Genomic DNA, 20,175 nt, shown 5'->3' on the forward strand with positions numbered 1-20,175 from the left:
GTTCAACCATGAATGTGTTTTTTCTTGCAACTTAAGGAATCTTTTTTTGGAACAATTTTGTTTTGAAAACGTTTAGATTCTTGATCCACAGTTAATGTTGTTTTTGTGTATGCATTGCGAGGCTCCAATGAGGGCGAACACACACCGTTCAACAAAGTGGGCAGGAGACAAGAGTAGTGGAGAGGGAAGGGCAAAACACTGGGGAACAGAGCTATTCGGAGAACTGTGGAAGTGAGAGGGATGGGGTGGGGTACACAGGGTAAACAAGATGGACACCACAGGGACTTTGAGAACCTTGCACGACAGGGAACTTTCGGGAAGGAAAACAGGGAATTGGATTGAAAGAGATGGATTTGGGGTGGAAAAGATCGTGGTTTTGGATTGGGGAAGATTGGAGGTGGTGGTGAACAGCTATTTTGAAGACCTGGTTGGAAGAGTGGGATTGAAGAGAGAGTGTGCGAGTTTTTTCCAAAGGCAAGAAAAAGTGGAATGAAAGTGTGAAGGTGAGAAGTGATTCTGCGGAAATATGAGGGCCACACGTTGGCTGTGACAGGAGAGTGAGTCTGTGAGCCATGAGTGGAGATGGCCTTGGATACCATAGGAAGATAATTTGGTGAGCAGGGCAGGGTGCCAGAGAGTGTCAACAGCACGCCATATGTCGAGGGATATGGCTCTCATTTCATGTCCATTGTTGGGAGAGCAGAAGCAGCATATCTAGAGTGGAGTGACCTGGTCTGACACCAAATTGATTGTCGAAAATAAAGCCATTGGAGAAGGGGAAGGATTTAATGTCTGAAGCAATGAGGGGTTCCCATAACTTTGCTGATGATTGTGAGTTGGCTGATTGGTTTGCAGTTGCAGGGATCTGTTTTTCCACCTTTTTTATGCAGGACGGTCATGTTAATGTCGGTTTTCATTTCTGCATGAGCGGTATTCATCGTTCGAGCACATGATAAGATGGCCCTGAGCCCAACAGATTCTTGTCGATTCCCTTTCCATCAAGACTCATTGGCTTGGAAATGCACGATTTATTTACACATTTTATTTTGGGTTTCATTTTCACATTGGACTTGCAGGATATTTGAGTCATCATACTGCAAGATTTTCCTTGACAGTTCGTTCTCACGGTCAAACATGGCTGTGGACTTGGATCATTTACCTCAAGTCCCACCTTTTTCCATTAACGTTGACACCCACCTTTTTCCCTCGGCAATCGACGCCCTGTTCAGCAGCTCTATGGATGCTAACTGACTCTTCTTATTGCGCTGGACAGAGGTGATAATTGCTGTTGATGTTCTGTGGGCGCTTCGTGTTTCTGCTCGGTTGTTCTGGCGGATGGCTTGTCCAGTGCCCCGAACGTGGCGATGTGAGCCAGGCCTGCATTAATTGGGAGTTGCATCTCGTTTGATGGACAAGAGAGAATGACCACGAGAATGGACGGTTGGAGGAATGTGCAGCGATGCGCCAATTGGCAAGCTGGATTTGGCTGAAGTCGTGTTTGAGGCTCTGCTCACACTGGTCGCCTATAAAAGGACAGCAGCACTGTCTTGTTGGCAGTCTGTTGGTGAGAGATCCAACTGATGCATTTTGACAGCTCCTGACAGTTGGGAACAGCAGCAACAGCAGTTGGTTACAGTTGAGCTGTTCCTTCTGGTTCTGCTCGGTACCTGGTTCTTGACGTTCGTGCTTTGTGGCGGTGACCATGTTACGTCGATTGGTGTTCAAGCCTGTTTGTGGGTGGGTGAACGGTGAGGCAGAGCACTGGCAGCGGAAACGAGCCAAGCTGTAGAGAGCTCATTTGGAGAGGTCGACCAAGCCACACTCACACATTTTGTGTGATTTTCGGAGACACATGATGATTTCTGCCGTGGTGAGCCGAGACCGGATTTATTTTTCCCCCTTGCGACACTGCCAAGGATGTTCCGGCGAAAAGGATTGGATCATTTGGAATAAAGTCCCGCTAAGCGAGGAGTCGGACCATGCTGAATCAAATGAAGGAAAAGACAAAAATGAGCTGGGAACATTTCTAATCGTAACTAATTTACAAGCAAGTGAGGAAAAGTATGTGGTGCAGGGAATAGTTTATTAGGGTGTGTTGGGCAGGGAAAGAAAGAAATTTGAGAGGTGCGGCAATATTACAAGCAACTTACAAAAGCGGACACAGAGCAGACTGAACCCGAAATAATAGCAATAATAATAAGCTTCTGCAATCTTACTTATGTCGACAGCCTGGTGTTGGCGCAGTGGTTAGGGCAGCGGCTTGGGATCCAAAAGGTCCTGAGTTCAAGCCCCGTTGGGCCACTGAATTAATACACCAGGGGGTTGACTCAGCCTGTCATCCTGCCGAGGTCGGCGAAATGAGCACCAGTATACTGGGCCGGTGTATACCCCGGTTAAAATAGGTGTACCATATCCCTGTGTCGTAAGAGGCGACCAGGGTTGCGTCAGGAAGGGCATCCGGCGTAAAACTTGTGCCAAATCACTACGCGGACCATACGGATGATCCGCTGTGGCGACCCCTAACGGGAGCAGCCGAAAGAAGAAGAAGAAGAAGAAGAAGAAGAATCTTACTTGTGTCGACAGGTGCGAGGACAGCACGCACACGCACACAAAAATCCGATGAAGAGTTAATATTGAAGCGAGAAAGGAGAAGAAGTTGAGGCTGCCGTCTCTCGGTACTTTGTACAATTGATTGCCCGAACGCGCCACCAATATGTTTGGGGGGAATGCTCCGTGGTGCGATACCACCCCAAAAGCTGGTGCATCATCTCTTGCTTCATGCAGCTCGCGTCGAGACGTGACCGTCGGCGTGAAGGGGGTGCTTGAGTTTGGAGGGTGGAGTCGAGAGCGATCGGACGGAGTGCAAGGTAGGACCAGGTGGGTGGGTGGAGTCAGCAACGTTGAGGCTGAGTCCAGGCGATGATGAATGGAGACGAATGACAGAGAGTGAAAACGGCCCCAAGATCCACCTTTTATAGACCGCGCAGTGTGGGGTGGGGGGCCACCGCAAAGCTATGCGTCATCACCTGAATCGGCCCCCTGATTGACCCCGCTCCCCTGCACGGCCAGGCCACGATGGCCCGAATCGGCGACAGTCCGCTTCCAGCCAGGTGACCCCGAGCCATGAAAATGTCCTCCTCCGACCCCACGACATGATATGAATCGCCCACACTGATCTCCGCGTCATGAATTGCCTTGCAACAACCCCCGGGCCATGCCCTTACGACCGGCTGAGGGTGGCGTCCGTCGCACATGCTTGCCCGGGTGCCAGCGTTCAGCGCAGATGACTGCCGGCTCCGTGATGCATCACGCGGCCCGAGCGATCTGGACTGTGCAGCACACCTCTTGCCTGATCTCGGTTTCACCGGGCGGAGAGATCGGAACACGTTCATCCGTGGGGAACATTATCGGCCGCCAGCGAAGACAGACTGTAATGTCTTATAATAAACCCATGCACAGACTGTAAGATGTGTCCATTCGTGCCCTGTTCTGTACGATAATCAAGTGTCCCGAGCTGAGCACGGATCCCCCTTCGAGCACGTTCCGTACAGTGAGCACGGATCCGCCATTGCCCACGTGATCATCGCTCGCTTTTGCCCGATTCCATTGTTGTGTGTGCGGGGCCAACACTGATCTGTGTCAGGGTTTGAGGGGAACGCTTGGATATAATAATTACATGGAGGTTTGGAATGAAAAGGATATAGAAATCAGTTTCCGGTGAAGAAATGGAGGGAAAAGAGAATGCCGGTATAATTAGTCCAGAAATGGGTTGAAAAGTACGCGCCGCCCGTATCTTGCACACTTGTTTCCCGTCGTTGTTGTTTTTGTTGTTGTGTAGTTGTTTTTCGATTATCGGCCTGTGACATTGTCGCTGTTGGCACCAAGCTGCCAGCGACGTTCTCGCCGAGATATTAGTTTCAATGCAACCAGCAATCTCATCCCAGATCATCCGAAGCTCGAGTCGATAATCTCGAGTTGCCGGGCATACTGTATAACTCACCGCAAAATTTGGGTTGAGGGATCGCTGAGGACTGGAATTCTGCGCTATCAATGCTCATCCGGTGCCCCCACGGCCTTTCTATTCCCCTGCCCTGGTCACGCACGTGCTGCACGTGTTGGCCTCTGCGAGGACCCAAATTCACATTTACCTCAGAAATAAGCAGAAAATAAGAGTAGAAAGGAAGTGAGTGGTGTAAGCAAACCGAGCTGTGAGATCCCAGCAATGCACGTCCTGTTGTACTGCCAGACAAAAGGAAGGGACTATCTTTACATGCATTCATAGAATAACTGTCTCAGGACCGTGAAATGTTGGTTGTCATTGCCTTGGAAGCATGCGATTCCGAGAACTGCAACAATATATTCATATATATATAAATATTTGGCGCCGCGAGGAGGAGTGATGTAAGGGACACATCCACCATTTTGGAGTTAATGCCATTTTGCACTATTTTAACCCTTACCTTATCATCATCACATCATGAAAAAATGTCGCTTCCATCACTCCTCACGGGGTCTCATATATCTAAATTATCTAAATCTTACATATATCTAATTTTTCTCATTCTAAACACCTCATTTTATCTCCCGTAATTGTGGCAGCATTATTGAGCCTCGTTCCAACAGTGGAAGTGACATCTTGCATACTACTTATTGATGGGATTTACATGTGGCAGTGTTTTCAACTTCATGTCCTTCATCATTTTTAGATGATGTTTATCCTTCAAATGTGGTTCATTTGTCTCACAAACTTTAAGATATGTTTCTGCAAAGGAAGATTCAGATGTCCATTTGATAAACAGCAGTCCTGTCTGTTCTGCAACAGATGAGCAGAAACAAACAAAAGTAACATTCACTCTTGATTTCATGGTTCATAAAATTTTCGAAATTGTTCAATATATTGAGTTTTCAGTTTCTCTAAAATACCTGATTGTTGTTTGTTTTGTAGAACAATCAAGAAGACCGGTTGGGCAGATACGGTCCAAGAGCAGCTTTACGATGAAGATGATATCTATTTTGAAGAACCAATCCCAAGAACAAGGCTCCAAATACAAGTGTGCAGCTGGTGAAAACCACACAAAGATAAATATTGAATCAAACAAACCTAAAAAGGTTATCGAAAGGCAAATGTGTTGTAAATGTCAGATATGCAGTGGAGATTCATCAAACCTCAAAATACACATGAGGACCCACAGAGGAGAACGCCCACACAAATGCTCTGTTTGTGATAAAGGTTTCTCTAATAAAGGCCATTTGAAAAGACATATGATGATCCATACAGGAGAGCGTCCTCACAAATGCTCTGTTTGTGATAAAGGTTTCTCTGAAAAAGGCAATTTGAAAATACATATGAGGAACCACACAGGAGAGCGTCCTCACAAATGCTCTGTTTGTGATAAAGGTTTCTCTGAAAAAGGCAGTTTGAAAAGACATATGAGGATCCACACAGGAGAGCGTCCTCACAAATGCTCTGTTTGTGATAAAGGTTTCTCTGAAAAAGGCAATTTGAAAATACATATGAGGAACCACACAGGAGAGCGTCCTCACAAATGCTCTGTTTGTGATAAAGGTTTCTCTGAAAAAGGCAGTTTGAAAATACATATGAGGATCCACACAGGAGAGCGTCCTCACAAATGCTCTGTCTGTGATAAAGATTTCTCTGATAAAGGCAAGTTGAAAATACATATGAGGATCCACACAGGGGAGCGTCCTTACAAATGCTCTGTCTGTGATAAAGATTTCTCTGAAAAAGGCAGTTTGAAAATACATATGAGGATCCATCCAGGAGAGCGTCCTCACAAATGCTCTGTCTGTGATAAAGATTTCTCTCGTAGCAGCAGTTTGAAAATACATATGAGGATCCATTCAGAAGAACGTCCTCACAGATGCTCCATTTGTGATAAAAGTTTATCTCATAAACACCATTTGAATCAGCACATGAGGATCCATACAGGAGAGCAGACAAAAAATCCACACAAAAAGAACAGACAAAAATACACAAACGAGAAAACGAAGCATCCTTTCAATACATCGGAATAAAAGAAGCCCCAGGTACAACACAAAAAAGCGTAGAATAATCGCCAAAGGGTACCATCGCAGAATAAGACTAATTTTTAAGTCTTCCTTCTCTCCATTGAACAAAACCAAAGCAACAAACCAACTTGCAGTGCCGGCATTCCAATATGGCTGTGCAATAATAAACTGGGCACAATTGGAGATCAACAATTTGGACACCAAAACAAGGAAACATCCAACTATTCACAAGATGTTCGACAAAAACCAATGTACACCGTGGTTGTATTTACCAAGACGGGAACGAGGATGTTGTGGAATGGAGCATAACCAAGTGCACAGAACATCGTGTGTCAGATTAGCGGAGTTTGTGAAAAGCTCAACAGACTATCGTATGAGATTTGTCCATGACCAAGAAAACAACAAACGAGAAAAGGGATCCTTATTCCATTTTGCAACAAATTTCAAAAAACAGGTGTAAATAATGGATAATACACAGGAAAACGAAACAGAAACAAAAACAGCCCCAATGATTGCAAAGAAAAAATTAAAAAAGAAATATCAGCAGATAGACTTGGACAAATGGGAGTGATAAAATAGCAGGAAGATTTAAAACGGAGCTTGACAGGACAGGGATTGACAAGGAAGGCTCAATGGAATGGCTCAGAAGAGGTGCAATGAATTGGGATGGAGAACGAGTCATCATTAATCCTCAAGATCAAGAACACCAAACTGATGCCTTTAAGAAAATGTCGGGAAGTATGGACATCACAAACCAAGCACTGCGTCTGGACATCTTGCTCAAACACAAAAAGGAAAAGTCAGCATTTTTCTTTGAGGTTTCAGTTCCCAATGACTTTGCACGACATGCCACAGAAATCAGAGAAATGACAAAATACCAGGTTCTTTAAAATGAGGTCAAGAGGACCTCAAAAATGAAGTAAGCTGAAATTATACCAGTGATAGTCGGAATGAAAATTGTACCAGTGAGAGTCGGAGTGAGGGGAATAACAAGGAAAACCCTGACTGAGTACTTGAATATCACTGGGAATATCATTCCAAACAAGCTTCAAGTGGAGGCTGTCAGTGGTGGAGTGAAGATTTTGAAAAGATTCCTTGGATGGAGGGTATGAGAAGGACATTTCACAGTTTGTTTTATGAATCATAATCCTTCACCAAAAAGGAGGTGGAGATTTTCAGTTCTGGGAGAACTTCCACTCACCTTTTGAAATCCAAAGTAGATAACAACCAATGAGAGCCCAAAAAAACTCAAACAAACAAACAAAGTAAATGAAAGAAGAAAAGTCCAGCAGTTTGAAAATTTTCTCAGAAGTGTCAATCAAAAACTAAAGAAATAGAAGCAGACTGTTGCAATCCCTCCACCCCAGAAAATGATGAACTACTTTTGGAAAGGGATTGATGAAAACTGAAAAGAACACAACAAAAAGGTGGAACAGGTCCAAAACTTGGAAACGAGAAGCAACATCAAGAGGATATTCCTCAAGTGATAATTGCCAAACAGAAAATTATGAAACACTCACCAAGATGCCAAAATTCAAAAGCCCTGGTCTGGATGGCATCCCACATTTCTGGTGTTCTTCACAATGACTTCATTCGAGCATTGGTGAGCTATCACAAGTAAAAAGGCAACGGATGAGTGGGAGTCCAATCCTGATCTTCCCTTCCGAGTTTTCAACTTGGAAAACACCATTTTAAGGATTGTTTTTGTCGTTGTGAGTGAGACAATCCTGACCCACTCTCTTTTGATATTCACTCATTCACTATGTCTTTTGCACCTGAGAAGGAGGAGAACATTCTTTCAATCCTCAACTTTTTTGTGTGCATGGATAAAGAACTCGGACACCAAAAAGATCACAAAACAACATAACAAAAGGAACAACAGTGGAAAGGGGAACGTCATCAGCAGGGTGGAGGGGAAAAACAGACGGAGACTGACAAAAGGTATGCAGGTTACGATGAGGGGTCAGGGCCAACGTCAGGGGTGGACAAGTTGGACGCATTAGCAAAATGTTGGAAGTGGTGGGGGATTGTTTACCGGGTGGAGAAAATATCATGTTTTTGGATGTGTGATGACTTTTTGTCAGGTCAAGTTCGATCTGTGACCTGCTACAGGTACCATGTAAACCTGTACTAACCTGTTCCATGGTCGGGTTGTCGGCGTCTAAACCGTCTCCCCCACCAGGTTTTCTGGTGAGGAGGGTGTTTGGATATGGACACCCAGCAGGATTAAAAACAAAACCTGTCAAAGGGCGGAGGAGCTCCTTGTGAGCCAACGGCCATCCATATCTAGTGCCCAACTGTGTCTGCGGACGTCCTCCTGCAGTTGGGTTACTTTCATTCGGAGGTTGGTGGCAGGATTTGCACTCCGGCCACCGTAAAACCCTTCATTCCGCAAAACGCAAAAAAATCTGAAAACCCACTCCGTGGGAGTACCTCCTGTGCAGCTTCCCTTCGCAGGGCAGCTCACCGGATGACGGGATTGGGGCAAAGCCTTCGGGACCCCCAATCTTTTATAGGAGGGAAACCACGGGGTAACATCCCTGGGTCAGATTGTGGGAGAGTGTGTCGGAGTGGTGCTGAGGTGTCGTCCACCAGACGGCGGTCTCCTTGGGTTAACCTGAGGCGGACCCTTCGGGTGGGTGCCTGGAATGTCCTATCCCTAAGAGACGATGATCACCTGTCTCTGTTATCATCTGAGCTCAAGTGTTTGGACATCGGGATTGCAGCTCTCTCTGAGGTTCGGAGACCAGATTGCGGCGAGATAATGGTGGGTGGTTACACCTACTATTGGTCTGGTCGCTCTGATGGTTACCATACCCAAGGAGTTGCTGTAGCTGTGTCCAATAAGCTGACCCCAATGATAATTGAGGTAACACCGGTCAACGAGCGTATTATGAGATTAAGGATTCGTCACTCCTTAGGTGTCATTTCCCTGGTCTCTGTTTTTGCTCCGACTGAGGCGAGTGATCTCACCGTGAGGGATGCATTCTACGCCACACTAGAGTCTGTGGTTGATTAGTGCCCCAGACGAGATACACTTCTAGTCTTGGGGGATTTCAATGCATCGACTGGAACTGATGGGGATGGTTATGAGGTGTGTGTTGGTCCCCATGGGTCAGGAACTATGAACCAGAATAGCACTAAGTTCCTTGACTTTGCAAGAAGTCATGGACTTAGGGTGGCTGCTTCATGGTTTCAGCGCCCACAAGCTCATCGCTGGACTTGGTATTCCAACGCTGGCGGTGTGGCAAAGGAGATTGACCATGTCCCCATTGATGGTCGTTGGAGGATGATCCAGAACTGCAGGGTCTACCGGAGTGCTCAGTTCCTCAATACTGACCACAGGCTTGTTGTAGCAACTCTAAAGCTGCACCTTAAATCCTGGAGAATGGTACCATCCCAGCCGAGGCTGGATGTTGCCAAGCTCAGGAATGAGAGAGTAGCTGAGGAGTTTGCGAACAGGCTGAGTGGACACTTGGGGGGTCTGGGTGCTTTGGGGGGTCCTGAAGAGTTGTGGAGCGCCTTCAAGACCACCGTCCTTGATGTTGCCGGTGGATGCCTTGGAGCTCACCGCAGGGCAAAGAAGAATTTTGTCTCTCAAGGGACACTGGATACCATTGACCAGAGTCGCAGGGCCAGGCTGAATGGCAGAGCTGAGCTGTTCAGGGAGCTGAGGCGTAAAACTGTACGTGCACTGAGGGTGGACAAGGAGGCCTATGTGCGAGGAATCTGTGAGGGGGTAGAGCATCACCTGTGGACAGGTGATTCTCGTCCCGCTTACAGGGGAATTCGCGCATTACGTTCATCCAAGCCCATCCCTCGGAGCACCACAGTTCGAGCAGAGAGTGGTAGGCTCTTGACAGAGGAGTCTGGAGTGAAGGCCCGCTGGGCCGGTTACTTTGAGCGGTTGTACCAGGCTGATCCCCCAACTGTCGAGTTGGACGTCAAGGGTGTTACAATCCCTGTTGCTGACCCTCGAATCAACTGTGGTCCACCTACGCTTGTGGAAACACGGGCTGCGGTGAACCAGTTGAAACGGGGCAAAGCTCCAGGGATCTGTGGCATCCATGCCGAACTTCTCAAGGCTGGTGGAAATGCTGCACTCGTGTCGTTGCATGCAGTTTTGTGCTCTGCCTGGAACACAGGCATCATCCCAACTGACTGGAAGAGGGGCCTTGTTGTCCCTCTCTGGAAACGGAAGGGTGATCGCCAAGACTGCAACAACTACCGAGGGGTGACGCTGCTCTCAGTGCCGGGCAAGGTCTTTGCTCGGATAATTCTCGATAGGGTTCGCCACCATCTGCTTGAGCACCAGCGTCCAGAGCAGTCAGGCTTTACACCAAAGAGGTCAACGATTGACCGTATCCTTGCACTTCGTGTCCTCACCGAACGCAGATGAGAGTTTCGGCAGGGGCTGCTTGCAGCCTATGTTGATCTCTGCAAAGCGTTCGATTCAGTGAATCGGGATGTCCTCTGGAGGATTCTTGGTCTTCATGGGGTGCCACCAAAACTGATCGATCTGATGTCTGAACTCTACTCTGGTACTGAGAGTGCTGTGAAGTGTGGTGGTACCATCTCTGACTTATTTCCAGTTGTTACTGGAGTTCGTCAGGGATGTGTACTTGCCCCCACACTTTTCAGCACTTGTATGGACTGGATTCTAGGGAGGATGTCGGAGAGATCAAGTTGCAGTGCGTCATTTGGGAATATCAGGATCTCGGACCTTGACTTTGCAGATGATGAAGTCATCTTTGCAGAGATTTTAGACATCCTCTTGGGGGCCCTCGAGGTGCTGAATGAGGAGTCGGAGCCGTTGGGATTACGGGTTTCTTGGGTCAAAACTAAGATCCAGGCTTTCGGTGACATCTTGGATGCTGCTGTCCTGTCTGTGTCTGTTTGTGGTGAGGATGTTGAGGTCGTGGAGAGATTCACTTACCTTGGCAGTGATATTCATGTCTCTGCTGGCTGCGAGTCAGAGGTCAATAGACGTCTGGGTCGGGCCTGGGGAGTCATGGATTCACTGGATCATGGGGTGTGGCGCTGCCGGTACCTGTGCGGGAGGACGAAAGTCCGAGTCTTCAGGTCCTTGGTACTTTCAGTCTTGCTCTATGGGTGCGAGACTTGGACTCTGACCAAGGATCTGAGACGGAGACTTAATTCCTTTGGTACCAGGTCTCTTCGGAGAATCCTTGGCTATCGCTGGTCGGATTTTGTGTCCAACGAGCGGTTGCTGAGAGAGACTCGGATGAGATTTGTTACCTGCATAGTCCGTGAGCGTCAGTTGCGGCTGTATGGACATGTGGCTCGTTTTCCTGACTCTGATCCTGCTCACCAGATTCTCTCAGCGAGGGAGTCTCATGAGTGGAGGAGGCCAGTGGGTCGACCACGTGCCTCATGGTTGCAACAGGTTGACCATCATCTCAAGGAGATGGGGATGGGCCTGGCATCTGCCTGGGGGATGGCCAGACGGAGGCCCCTGGAGTACCGGCGGAAAGTGGATGCAGCGACGTGCTGTTCTGGCACATGCTCCCATACCTGACCTGACCTGATGACTTGAGATGGTGGTGAACAGGTGTCTTCAAGACCTGGAGGGAAGAATCAGATTGAAGACTGTGTTAAATGTGGTTCCACAGGTGTGGAAAAAATGAATACAAGAGTGGAGGTAAGCAGTGGTTCTGGATTTTCGCATTTTCACTCTGAAGGGGTTGCTGGAAGACTGCGTGCATCCTGTACATACCTCAGAGAGAAGAAGCATGGAGAGGGTGGAGGGTGCAGGACCAGAAATGAGTCGGAAGAAGATGGAGTGCACCAACCTGGTGGCTATGGTTGAGTGATTGTCCCATCATCTCAGCTTCATCGTGAGAAATTCCAATGATCTTGAAAGCCTTTGTTTCCACGGCTTCAAGGAGAGCAAGATGGGAGCCACCCCAGACAGAAGAGCAGGACTCTATTAAGCTGTGGATGAAAGCCTTGCAGGTGGATAGGAGCTCGTCTAGTTTTGGAGGCCAACAATGAAATGTGGCTTGCCCAAGAGAGATCATGGTTCACAGTGAGATCCAAGAGTTCGAGTGACTGAACCTCTTCAAGAGGGTTGATGAGAAAGTAGATGGGTTTGTGGTATGGTCATTGGGGAGAGAAAGGGGAAGAGGCAAAGATGTCGAACCAGTTTGTGATTTTTGGCAAGTCAAAAGGGAGGGAAGAGCCTTCTGTCTGTCAGAAGGATGAGGGATGTCATGGCAGAGAGTGGAGACGTCAGCAAAGAGAAAATGAGAATTTTCCAGCGAGTTGGGGATATCATTGATGAAGATTAGTAATGAGATGGGGTTGCGAACACTGCATTGGGGGAAGTCCAGCATTGACAGGGAGAGGAGAACAAAGAGTTCCATTGAGAGCCTCATGTTGGCTGCAAGCGTGGAGGAAGTCAGTCATCCATGAGCGGAGTGCGCAAACAGTTTGGAGAGCATGTGCGATGCCAGACCATATTGAAAGCTCAATATATTCCCAGAAAGTCGGCTTTGATATGTCTGATATTGAAGGCCTCCAACTATTGTTGAAAGAGTCAAAGCAGCATGTCCAAGTTGGAGTGACCTGGTCTGAATCCAAATTGATGATTTGAGATGAGGCTTGTGGATAAAGGGTATGATTTTATGTCAACTGCGATGATGGATTCCATGACATTGCTGATGTGTGGAAGAATTCGAAAACGAAGGATCCCGTGCTTTCACAAACTATGGCGAATGCCAGCTTGGAAGAAGAAAATATTTTAAAATCCTTTTCCAGGCCTCTTTTTTGGTTTTGGCTCAACGAATCTAAGTGCAGCCAAGTGAGAGTTAGCTTTGAAGTTCAGCAGTTGGAAAAAAAAAAAATGTAGAAGGTGGAATCAGAACAACTTGTCTTGCTTAAACAGTTTATTGAGCATTGCAGGTGAAGAATGATGAAAAACCCCAAAGATAAAATGAAAACTCTGTCAAAATGCATTCCTTGATAATTTAGATCATAAGCTTCAGAGAAATACTTTCACGTGTTCAATGTTAGATGCTGTTACCATGAACTATAGTTGAAGAGTAAATATATTACTGATGCAATCTACTCGTCATTGAACAACTTCGATTAACTTTCTCCAGTCATTAATTCCTGTGTTCACCAAAAAAGACATGATGGTTTATGGACAAATGGACATTCCAATCATATTAATGATTGCAATTATTCTGCAGTTGAACAATAAAAATATTGCAGTAAATCAACCAAGAACGGGAATGGTAAAATTCTTCTCCAATAAATGATGTACAACACACGTGAGTCATGACACTGCTTGTTTTTATTGAATATAACTAAATGCATCAGGTGGTATATCCAGACTCGGAACAAGCAATGTGATAATGCTGTGAGAAATTTGTACAGTATTTTTGTCTCAATATGAACATTACAGTAATAACAGGCAAAAAATCAATGATATTGAAGAAACATATCACACCATAAGTGTGGTCAATTCAAACATGCAATCCAACAAAGGAAACATATTTCACACTTGAAGTGGGATTGTGGAAGAAAAATAATTAATTCATTCTTGTGAAATGTATCATGTGCTGCACCAACAATTTTCTGTCATGTAAGGTCATGAACTGATGATACTCATTTCCTCTTGCGTGCTTCTAAATGCTTGTCAAGGTCTCATCTATTACAAAACATTGTAATTAACTAAAGTTATTTTGTCATCTTGTGTGGTGTTGTTCACCAAGAAGAATCATGGAGGTGTGTTTTAAAACCCACTCGCCCGTAGCCGGGCAGGTTGGAATGTTCGGCTGATCAGCTTGCAGCTGCAAAGCTCAGGGTCGTGGGGTTGCTTGCCAATATACACCCCTATCTTGTCAAGTATTGTACCATGGGCCCCATGTCTCACAATGTTTCCTTGTCAGTTACCCATCCCTCTTCCTTTAGAATACTGTGATCACGAAATACTGCAAACAGCTGTGCATTATCAGACCACCCCACCTTTTACCTTGAGGCTGGAATGTTCTCAGCTTAGGAAACATCGAAACAGGCCATTGAGATGTCAGTGAGCTTTTATAACAAGTACTGTTCTTTGTGTAACGCATGCCCCCTCCTTCACTCTTTTTATGCAAATAATTTTGCTCGAAAGATGATCGGCTTGTAAAACAGAACGGAGTGAAGGAAGTTCACAGCATCTCATCTTGGTGTTGATCTGTGTATTTGTTTCCGTGTACACGTAAATAAATGATTCAACTCTCACGAGAACTGGAGTGATGTTCAATTCCACTGAAGGTTCCGGTGATTTCCCCAAAGAAATTGACACAGTGAGCATGGCTCGCAACATCCCAGGGGCGAGGGGTGTGGTGGGGGGGGGGCAGTGGAGGTCAAAGTAACGTCGGCGGAGGTGATGCGGACACAGGTGGCCACCTGAAGGAGCAGGTGAGGGGACTGCTACAGATTCCCTTTCCTGACACTTTAGCTGTGTCCTGCATTCAATAAAATCATGTGCCTTGCCTCTGACCCAACTGGGTGATTCTACTCAGAGGAAAGTGAGTTGAGTCATTTATTGGAAGCTTCGCGATGCAACATTTGGATTAAAACCAGGTTGTGTTAATCTGTGCCTGGAAAGCTGAATTGTGGGAAATCTGTGCCAGGTTTGAATGTTTTTATCTGGGCATTCGAACATTTGAGGGACTTGTCGAGCCGCTCTGCTGATTTTGAATCGTAGTACGAGCAACTGAAAGGTGCCTCCTGATTCTTAGTTGGTGCATAAGCGAGGTGCTCCAAGAGGTTGATGCTCAATGCCCTGTGCCTTTGGGTCCGAAGGTGTTGATCAGTGCTGTAAACTTAGCGCTGTACGATCTGGAATCGAAGAACATCTGGTGGGTTATGATAGGATCAGGGACCCTTTGCTTCAGGTCTCCAGGATCATGAGGAGTGAAGAAGGACTTAAACATCATTTAGGTTTCAGGTTCCCTCTTTGCTGGTGGTCGAATATATTTATTGCAACTTTAACTTTTAAGGATCATTTTTGGCTCATTTTTTAGGGTGTTGGCTTCATGGTTGGGGTGGTGAGCTCTTTTTTTTGTGTTCATTGTCGAGGCTTGTATGAGAGCTATCACACAGAATGCACAACAAGGGGGGGCAGGAGACAAGATGGGTGGAGAGGGCAGGACAAAACAATGGGGAACAGAGGCATTAGATCTGTGGAAAGGAGAGGGATGGGATGCTTCAGATGCATTTGTGTGTTTTTCCACCATTATTCCTTTTTCTCCTTTTCCTGAACAGAATTCCCCATTCATACATTGATCTGTGTCCAACAGGGCTGTTCAGAGGGAGTGAATTGACCTCTAAACTGTCCAGTCTGCTTTCATGATCATCCTGACCATACAGTGTCGAATGAAGAGATCGTCTTGCTCGTGAAGGTTCGTGTCAAACTGTTTGTGGCATTTTTGGTCCGACAAAGTCATGTAACATGTATAAAGTACAGTTCAATAATCATAGTCTGGAACTTCAGAACAGTTTATGTGCATTGTCAGCTTCTAGTTCAGGTATGATGCTGGTGTCACAACAAAAGTACACTGTTAGAAATATTTTCTTCAAGAAGATATGGTATATTTCTTAAATATATGGTGTGCTTATGATATTTTGATTCAGCCTTCATGGGTCGTGCTTCGGCTGACTGTGTACTTGGCAGTTTTAAAGAAGCACAAAAGGAGGTGCCATTAGGCAAGTTAATGCAAGTATCTCTGGATGGACCAGCCGTAAATTGAAAGTTTATTGATCTCCTCATTGCAGATCTTGAAGAAGATCAAATAAAACTAATTGAAATGGGATCATGTGGCTTGCACGTCATTCATGGTGCATTTCAGACGGGCCATAAAGCAAGTGGATGGAATGTAAATGGTTATCTTCGGGTTATGTGTCGCCTGTTTAAAGATAGTCCGGCTCGGCGTGCAGTATTTTCAGAGGTGACTGGCAGCAAAACTTTTCCAAAGAAATTCTGTACTGTGAGATGGATTGAAAATGTTGCAGTTGTTGAGCGAGCACTTGAACTTCTTAATGTCAAGAAGTTTGCAGACAGTGCCGTGAAATCTAAGACATCATGTGCTACAATCACTAGCGCCACTGTAAAAACACTTTCTCGAGACAAGCTGGCTGCAGCAAAAATATCGTTCTTTGCATCAGTAGCTGCCCAGTGTAAGTCCTTTCTGAAGAAATACCAGACACAGGCACCACTTGCACCATATCTTTATGACGAAATTGGACAGTTGTTGCATACACTCATGAAATGGGTTGTCAAGAAGTCTATTCTGGAGAAGGCAGAAAGTGTATCACAGTTGGTAAAGATAGATGTTACCAAAAAAGACACCAGATATAACTATAAGGAAGTGGATGTTGGAGTGGCTGCAACCAAATCTCTGACAGAAGTGAAGTTGATGCAGAGAGAATGGGTTTCAGGATGGAATGTCTTGAATTTTTGTCATCAATGGTTGCAAAAATTATCGAGAGAAGTCCTCTAAAATATGCCGTTACCCATGCAATATCATGCTTGGTACCAAGCACAGTGTGCAGCGTTCGAGTCTTAGCTGAGAAAAGAATGAAGAACTTGGCACAAATTATGTATGATAAGGACAACATCACTGCAGTTACTGCTGACAAATGTAAAAGTCAGTTTTCTGACCTCTGTCAAAAGGCTTCTGGTAACCTGCACACAAAGTTTTCATCATTCTCTTCTCGCCGTGACAGACTAGATGCTTTCGACTATGACATAATTGGCCAGGATATCGAATTTGTTGAGTTATCTTCTGTTGTGTGCCTGGTGCTAACACTGTCACATGGCAATGCATGTGTTGAAAGTGGCCTTTCGGTGAATTCTGGTATGCTTGTGGAGAACTTACATGAGGATTCACTCATTGCACATCGTACTGTATATGATGCTGTGCAGACAGAAGGTGGAGTCACCTCTGTGAACATTGATAAGCCACTATTGATGCATGTCAGGGGTTCTCATGCCAGGTATCGAGCAGCACTGGAATGGAAACGTAAAGCCACAAGTGAGCTTGATCAAAAGAATGCAGCGAAAAAGAAAGCATGTGAGCAGATAAAAGTGCTTCAGACTAAAAAGGCAAAATTTATGGAAGAAGCAGCAACTGAATCTCAGAAGGTTGATATGGAAATAGCAGAACTACAGAAACTAAAGAAGTCACAAACTGACATTTCACTTAATGTAAGCAACTGTCCAGACTGTATGTGTTAACTATTGTAATAACATTACTCAAACAATTCACATTTGTTTCCTTAATTGCTCGTTTTTGCCGACCATAAAATTCTCAGCTCCACACGCTGCTTGATGTTATTGACATTTTCGCAATTCGAGTATTTTACATCTCGACTGTTGCTGCAACTTCCCATGCAACATTTGAGAAATTAAACTTCTACGGCGGTGAGCGTACCTGCATCCGCAGGGAATGGTACAGGGGTACCCACCTTACCGTAGAAGTTCAACAAACGGTCCTTTTTAGGACCAGATTCTTGTAGAAAAATGTACAATATCGTAGTCTGTAAGTCATTTCTGCAATATCATCGGGTGTTCTGGCTTGTCTGCAATGTCACATTAACAATATTAATGTTTCGTTGTTATTTTGCAAGATTTAGATGTTCTAAATGTTGCTCATTCTTTTTCTGATATTCTGATCTCATCATGGTACCTGGCACGTTTGACATCAGTATGATTTGTGTTTTGTAAGTTTTATATTAATAAAAAAAATTAAAATGCCAGTACTTGCTGGGAAAGTGTACTTTCTGGACCATTTTCAAAAAGACCGAAGTAAACACCCAAATGAAGAATCGGTTGAATTTCCTAACAAAAATGGGATTCAGAAGTTGTCTAAAGCACGCCTCCATATTTTAAGATTCAAATAAATTTTGAAGCGGACACAATTTTCTGCTCGTATTGGCATTTTAAAAAGAAGAAAAGAAATGAAAATGATTGCATGTTCACCATGTATAAATCAAAATGGTGATGGAAAGGAGTTGGTGAAGGGAGGAGGAGCCGACTAAAATAACTCTATAAATTTTAACGTTTGAAAAGGTCTGGAATCTTTAACAACACAGTCAGGGAAAGTTCAGGAATGTGAGGGAATTTCATTTTTCAGATTGAATCGGGACCATGAAAGGGTTGCTCTCCGAAAGGCCATCTTTCCCTCTCTTCTAACTGCGGATAGCAATGTCCTTCCTGGTGATTCCAGCCGTTTCATGAAATAACATTGGTGCTTCGTCAGTGGGACGTTTGTTCACAAGTGAGCAGTCCCTCAGATGGACCTTGTGCTGGGTGTCCCCTCTGATTGTATTAGTTTGGAGAAACAAAACATCTTTCGATGTCTTTCATGAGGAGTTGGCAAGTTATTTCCAGCACTCTGAACAAATTACAACAACCTGCCTTTTCCAACTCCAATCAGGCTTTCCCAACTGCTTCCTGAAAGACTTGGCCCAATCTTGCATGTTCTGAGCCCTTGACCTCTTACTCGGAGACATGGTATCCGAGCAACTGGCTCATCAAGACGAAGAAAAAGAAGAAGAATTTATGAAATTGACGTCCAATTTCCACAATTCACACACATCTGAACACTGGTATTCTGTCCATTGATATTTTTCTTTTACAACATCTGTTGTGTGTTGATTTTACCTCTTCTTTCGAGGATCTTCTCTCAATCAGAGTGAAGATGAAGAGAGTGATGACAGTGATGGGTCTGAGTCGAATGAGGACGAGCTCACTGTGAAGCATAAAGTGTTGACAAAGATATTGGATTACCTTCACACAAGGCCTGGTGTTGGCTTGATGGGTAAGATGGCTGGCTTGAGATCTTCAGTTCATGAGATTGAGCTTGTCTCGTCCCTGGTCTCTTTCGGCTTCTCATTTCCCATTTCCCGAATGCTGATTGTCCTGTTGTTTGAGTCTCCCAATTGACATCAACCAATTCTCTCCTCATCCTGAAAGTATGCCTTCCTGAAATATAATAGCCTTACGCCACTATCCTGAACTCTAACCCTGAACAGAATCTTTGCACACACAATGTTTTGGTCACTTGCTCCGAAATGTTCCCCAACCTCCACCTCCTCCACCATGTTGGGATCGTTACTTTAAAGGAGGTCGAACACTGCACCACACGGTCGTGGGCTTATCCACAAACTGAGTGAAAAAGCAATCCTGGACCAAAACAAAGAAATCCTCATCGACTCTTCCCTTTCCCTGTTCCTGGACCCAATCTATCCCTGGCAAGTTAAAATCCCCCATAATCAATACTCTTCCCTCACCACATGCGCTTTTGAATACTTCATGTTCTCCTTCCTCCTCTTCCTTCCTTCCTTACACCCGGAGCCCGAAAAACGGATCCTCCCAGTCACTCACTGTAACTCTATCGTACTCCTCGCAATCCACTTTGGCTTCAAGCTCTTCCATCTCATTATTAAAATTTCTGGCATTGGTATAGAATATATTGAACTTTTCCGTTTCTGAAATTCTATTTTCTTGCCTGACCTGACTCGTCATAATTACATCATCCGTTTTTTCTCAATACCTTCCCCACCCTCCTCTGAACTAAAAAATGAAGCGTGAATTCCCACTGCAAACCTTGCTGCCCCCTTTCAATTTAACAAAGCCATCATTCTGGAAACACTCCCTTTGTCCCCGAAATGATTCCCACTGCTTCTGAAATATAAAATGTATCTCCCTTCACAATTCTTCCAGCCATTGGTTGACGTCTATTGCTCTGCTCATAATTTCTATATTGTTTCCTAATCTTTGGAGAATCCCAGAAAACATGACCTCTCAACCCTTTACTTTCAGCCAGTTTCCCAATTTCCTGCATCAATTTTTCAAAACCTCTGAGTAAACTTTCCCTCCATCATTCGCACCGAGTTGTACTTCAACCAACTTCTTCCTGTCATGAAACGATACAATATTGTTTTCCCTTCCTTCAATGTCCCGAACTCCCGCTCCTTCAAAACTGCATAGAATTCCATGTCTAGGATCCTTCCTGCAGAATGAAGAATCGACACATTTAATGATCTCATCACCCACAAAAACTGTCTCCCATGCATCATGTCGACCAGTTTCGATTTCTGCACCTCCACCACTACATGCACCCACTG

At 45.1% G+C, this 20,175-nt stretch overlaps 1 protein-coding gene across 1 annotated transcript in view; it reads left to right on the plus strand.

Annotated features, from left to right (window-relative positions):
• Nucleotides 1–20,175, plus strand: part of LOC147021051 (uncharacterized) — a 166,040-nt gene that overhangs the window by 60,069 nt on the left and 85,796 nt on the right. Inside the window, exon 5 of the mRNA XM_085893634.1 lies at nt 5,156–5,902. Within this exon, the coding sequence (XP_085749760.1) occupies nt 5,156–5,902 (747 nt within the window). The remainder of the gene's footprint in view (nt 1–5,155; nt 5,903–20,175) is intronic.

The sequence above is a fragment of the Eptatretus burgeri genome, chromosome 8, assembly GCF_056783735.1.
Source record: "Eptatretus burgeri isolate ZD-2024b chromosome 8, Ebu_testis_v1, whole genome shotgun sequence".
Taxonomy (NCBI): Eukaryota; Metazoa; Chordata; class Myxini; order Myxiniformes; family Myxinidae; genus Eptatretus; species Eptatretus burgeri.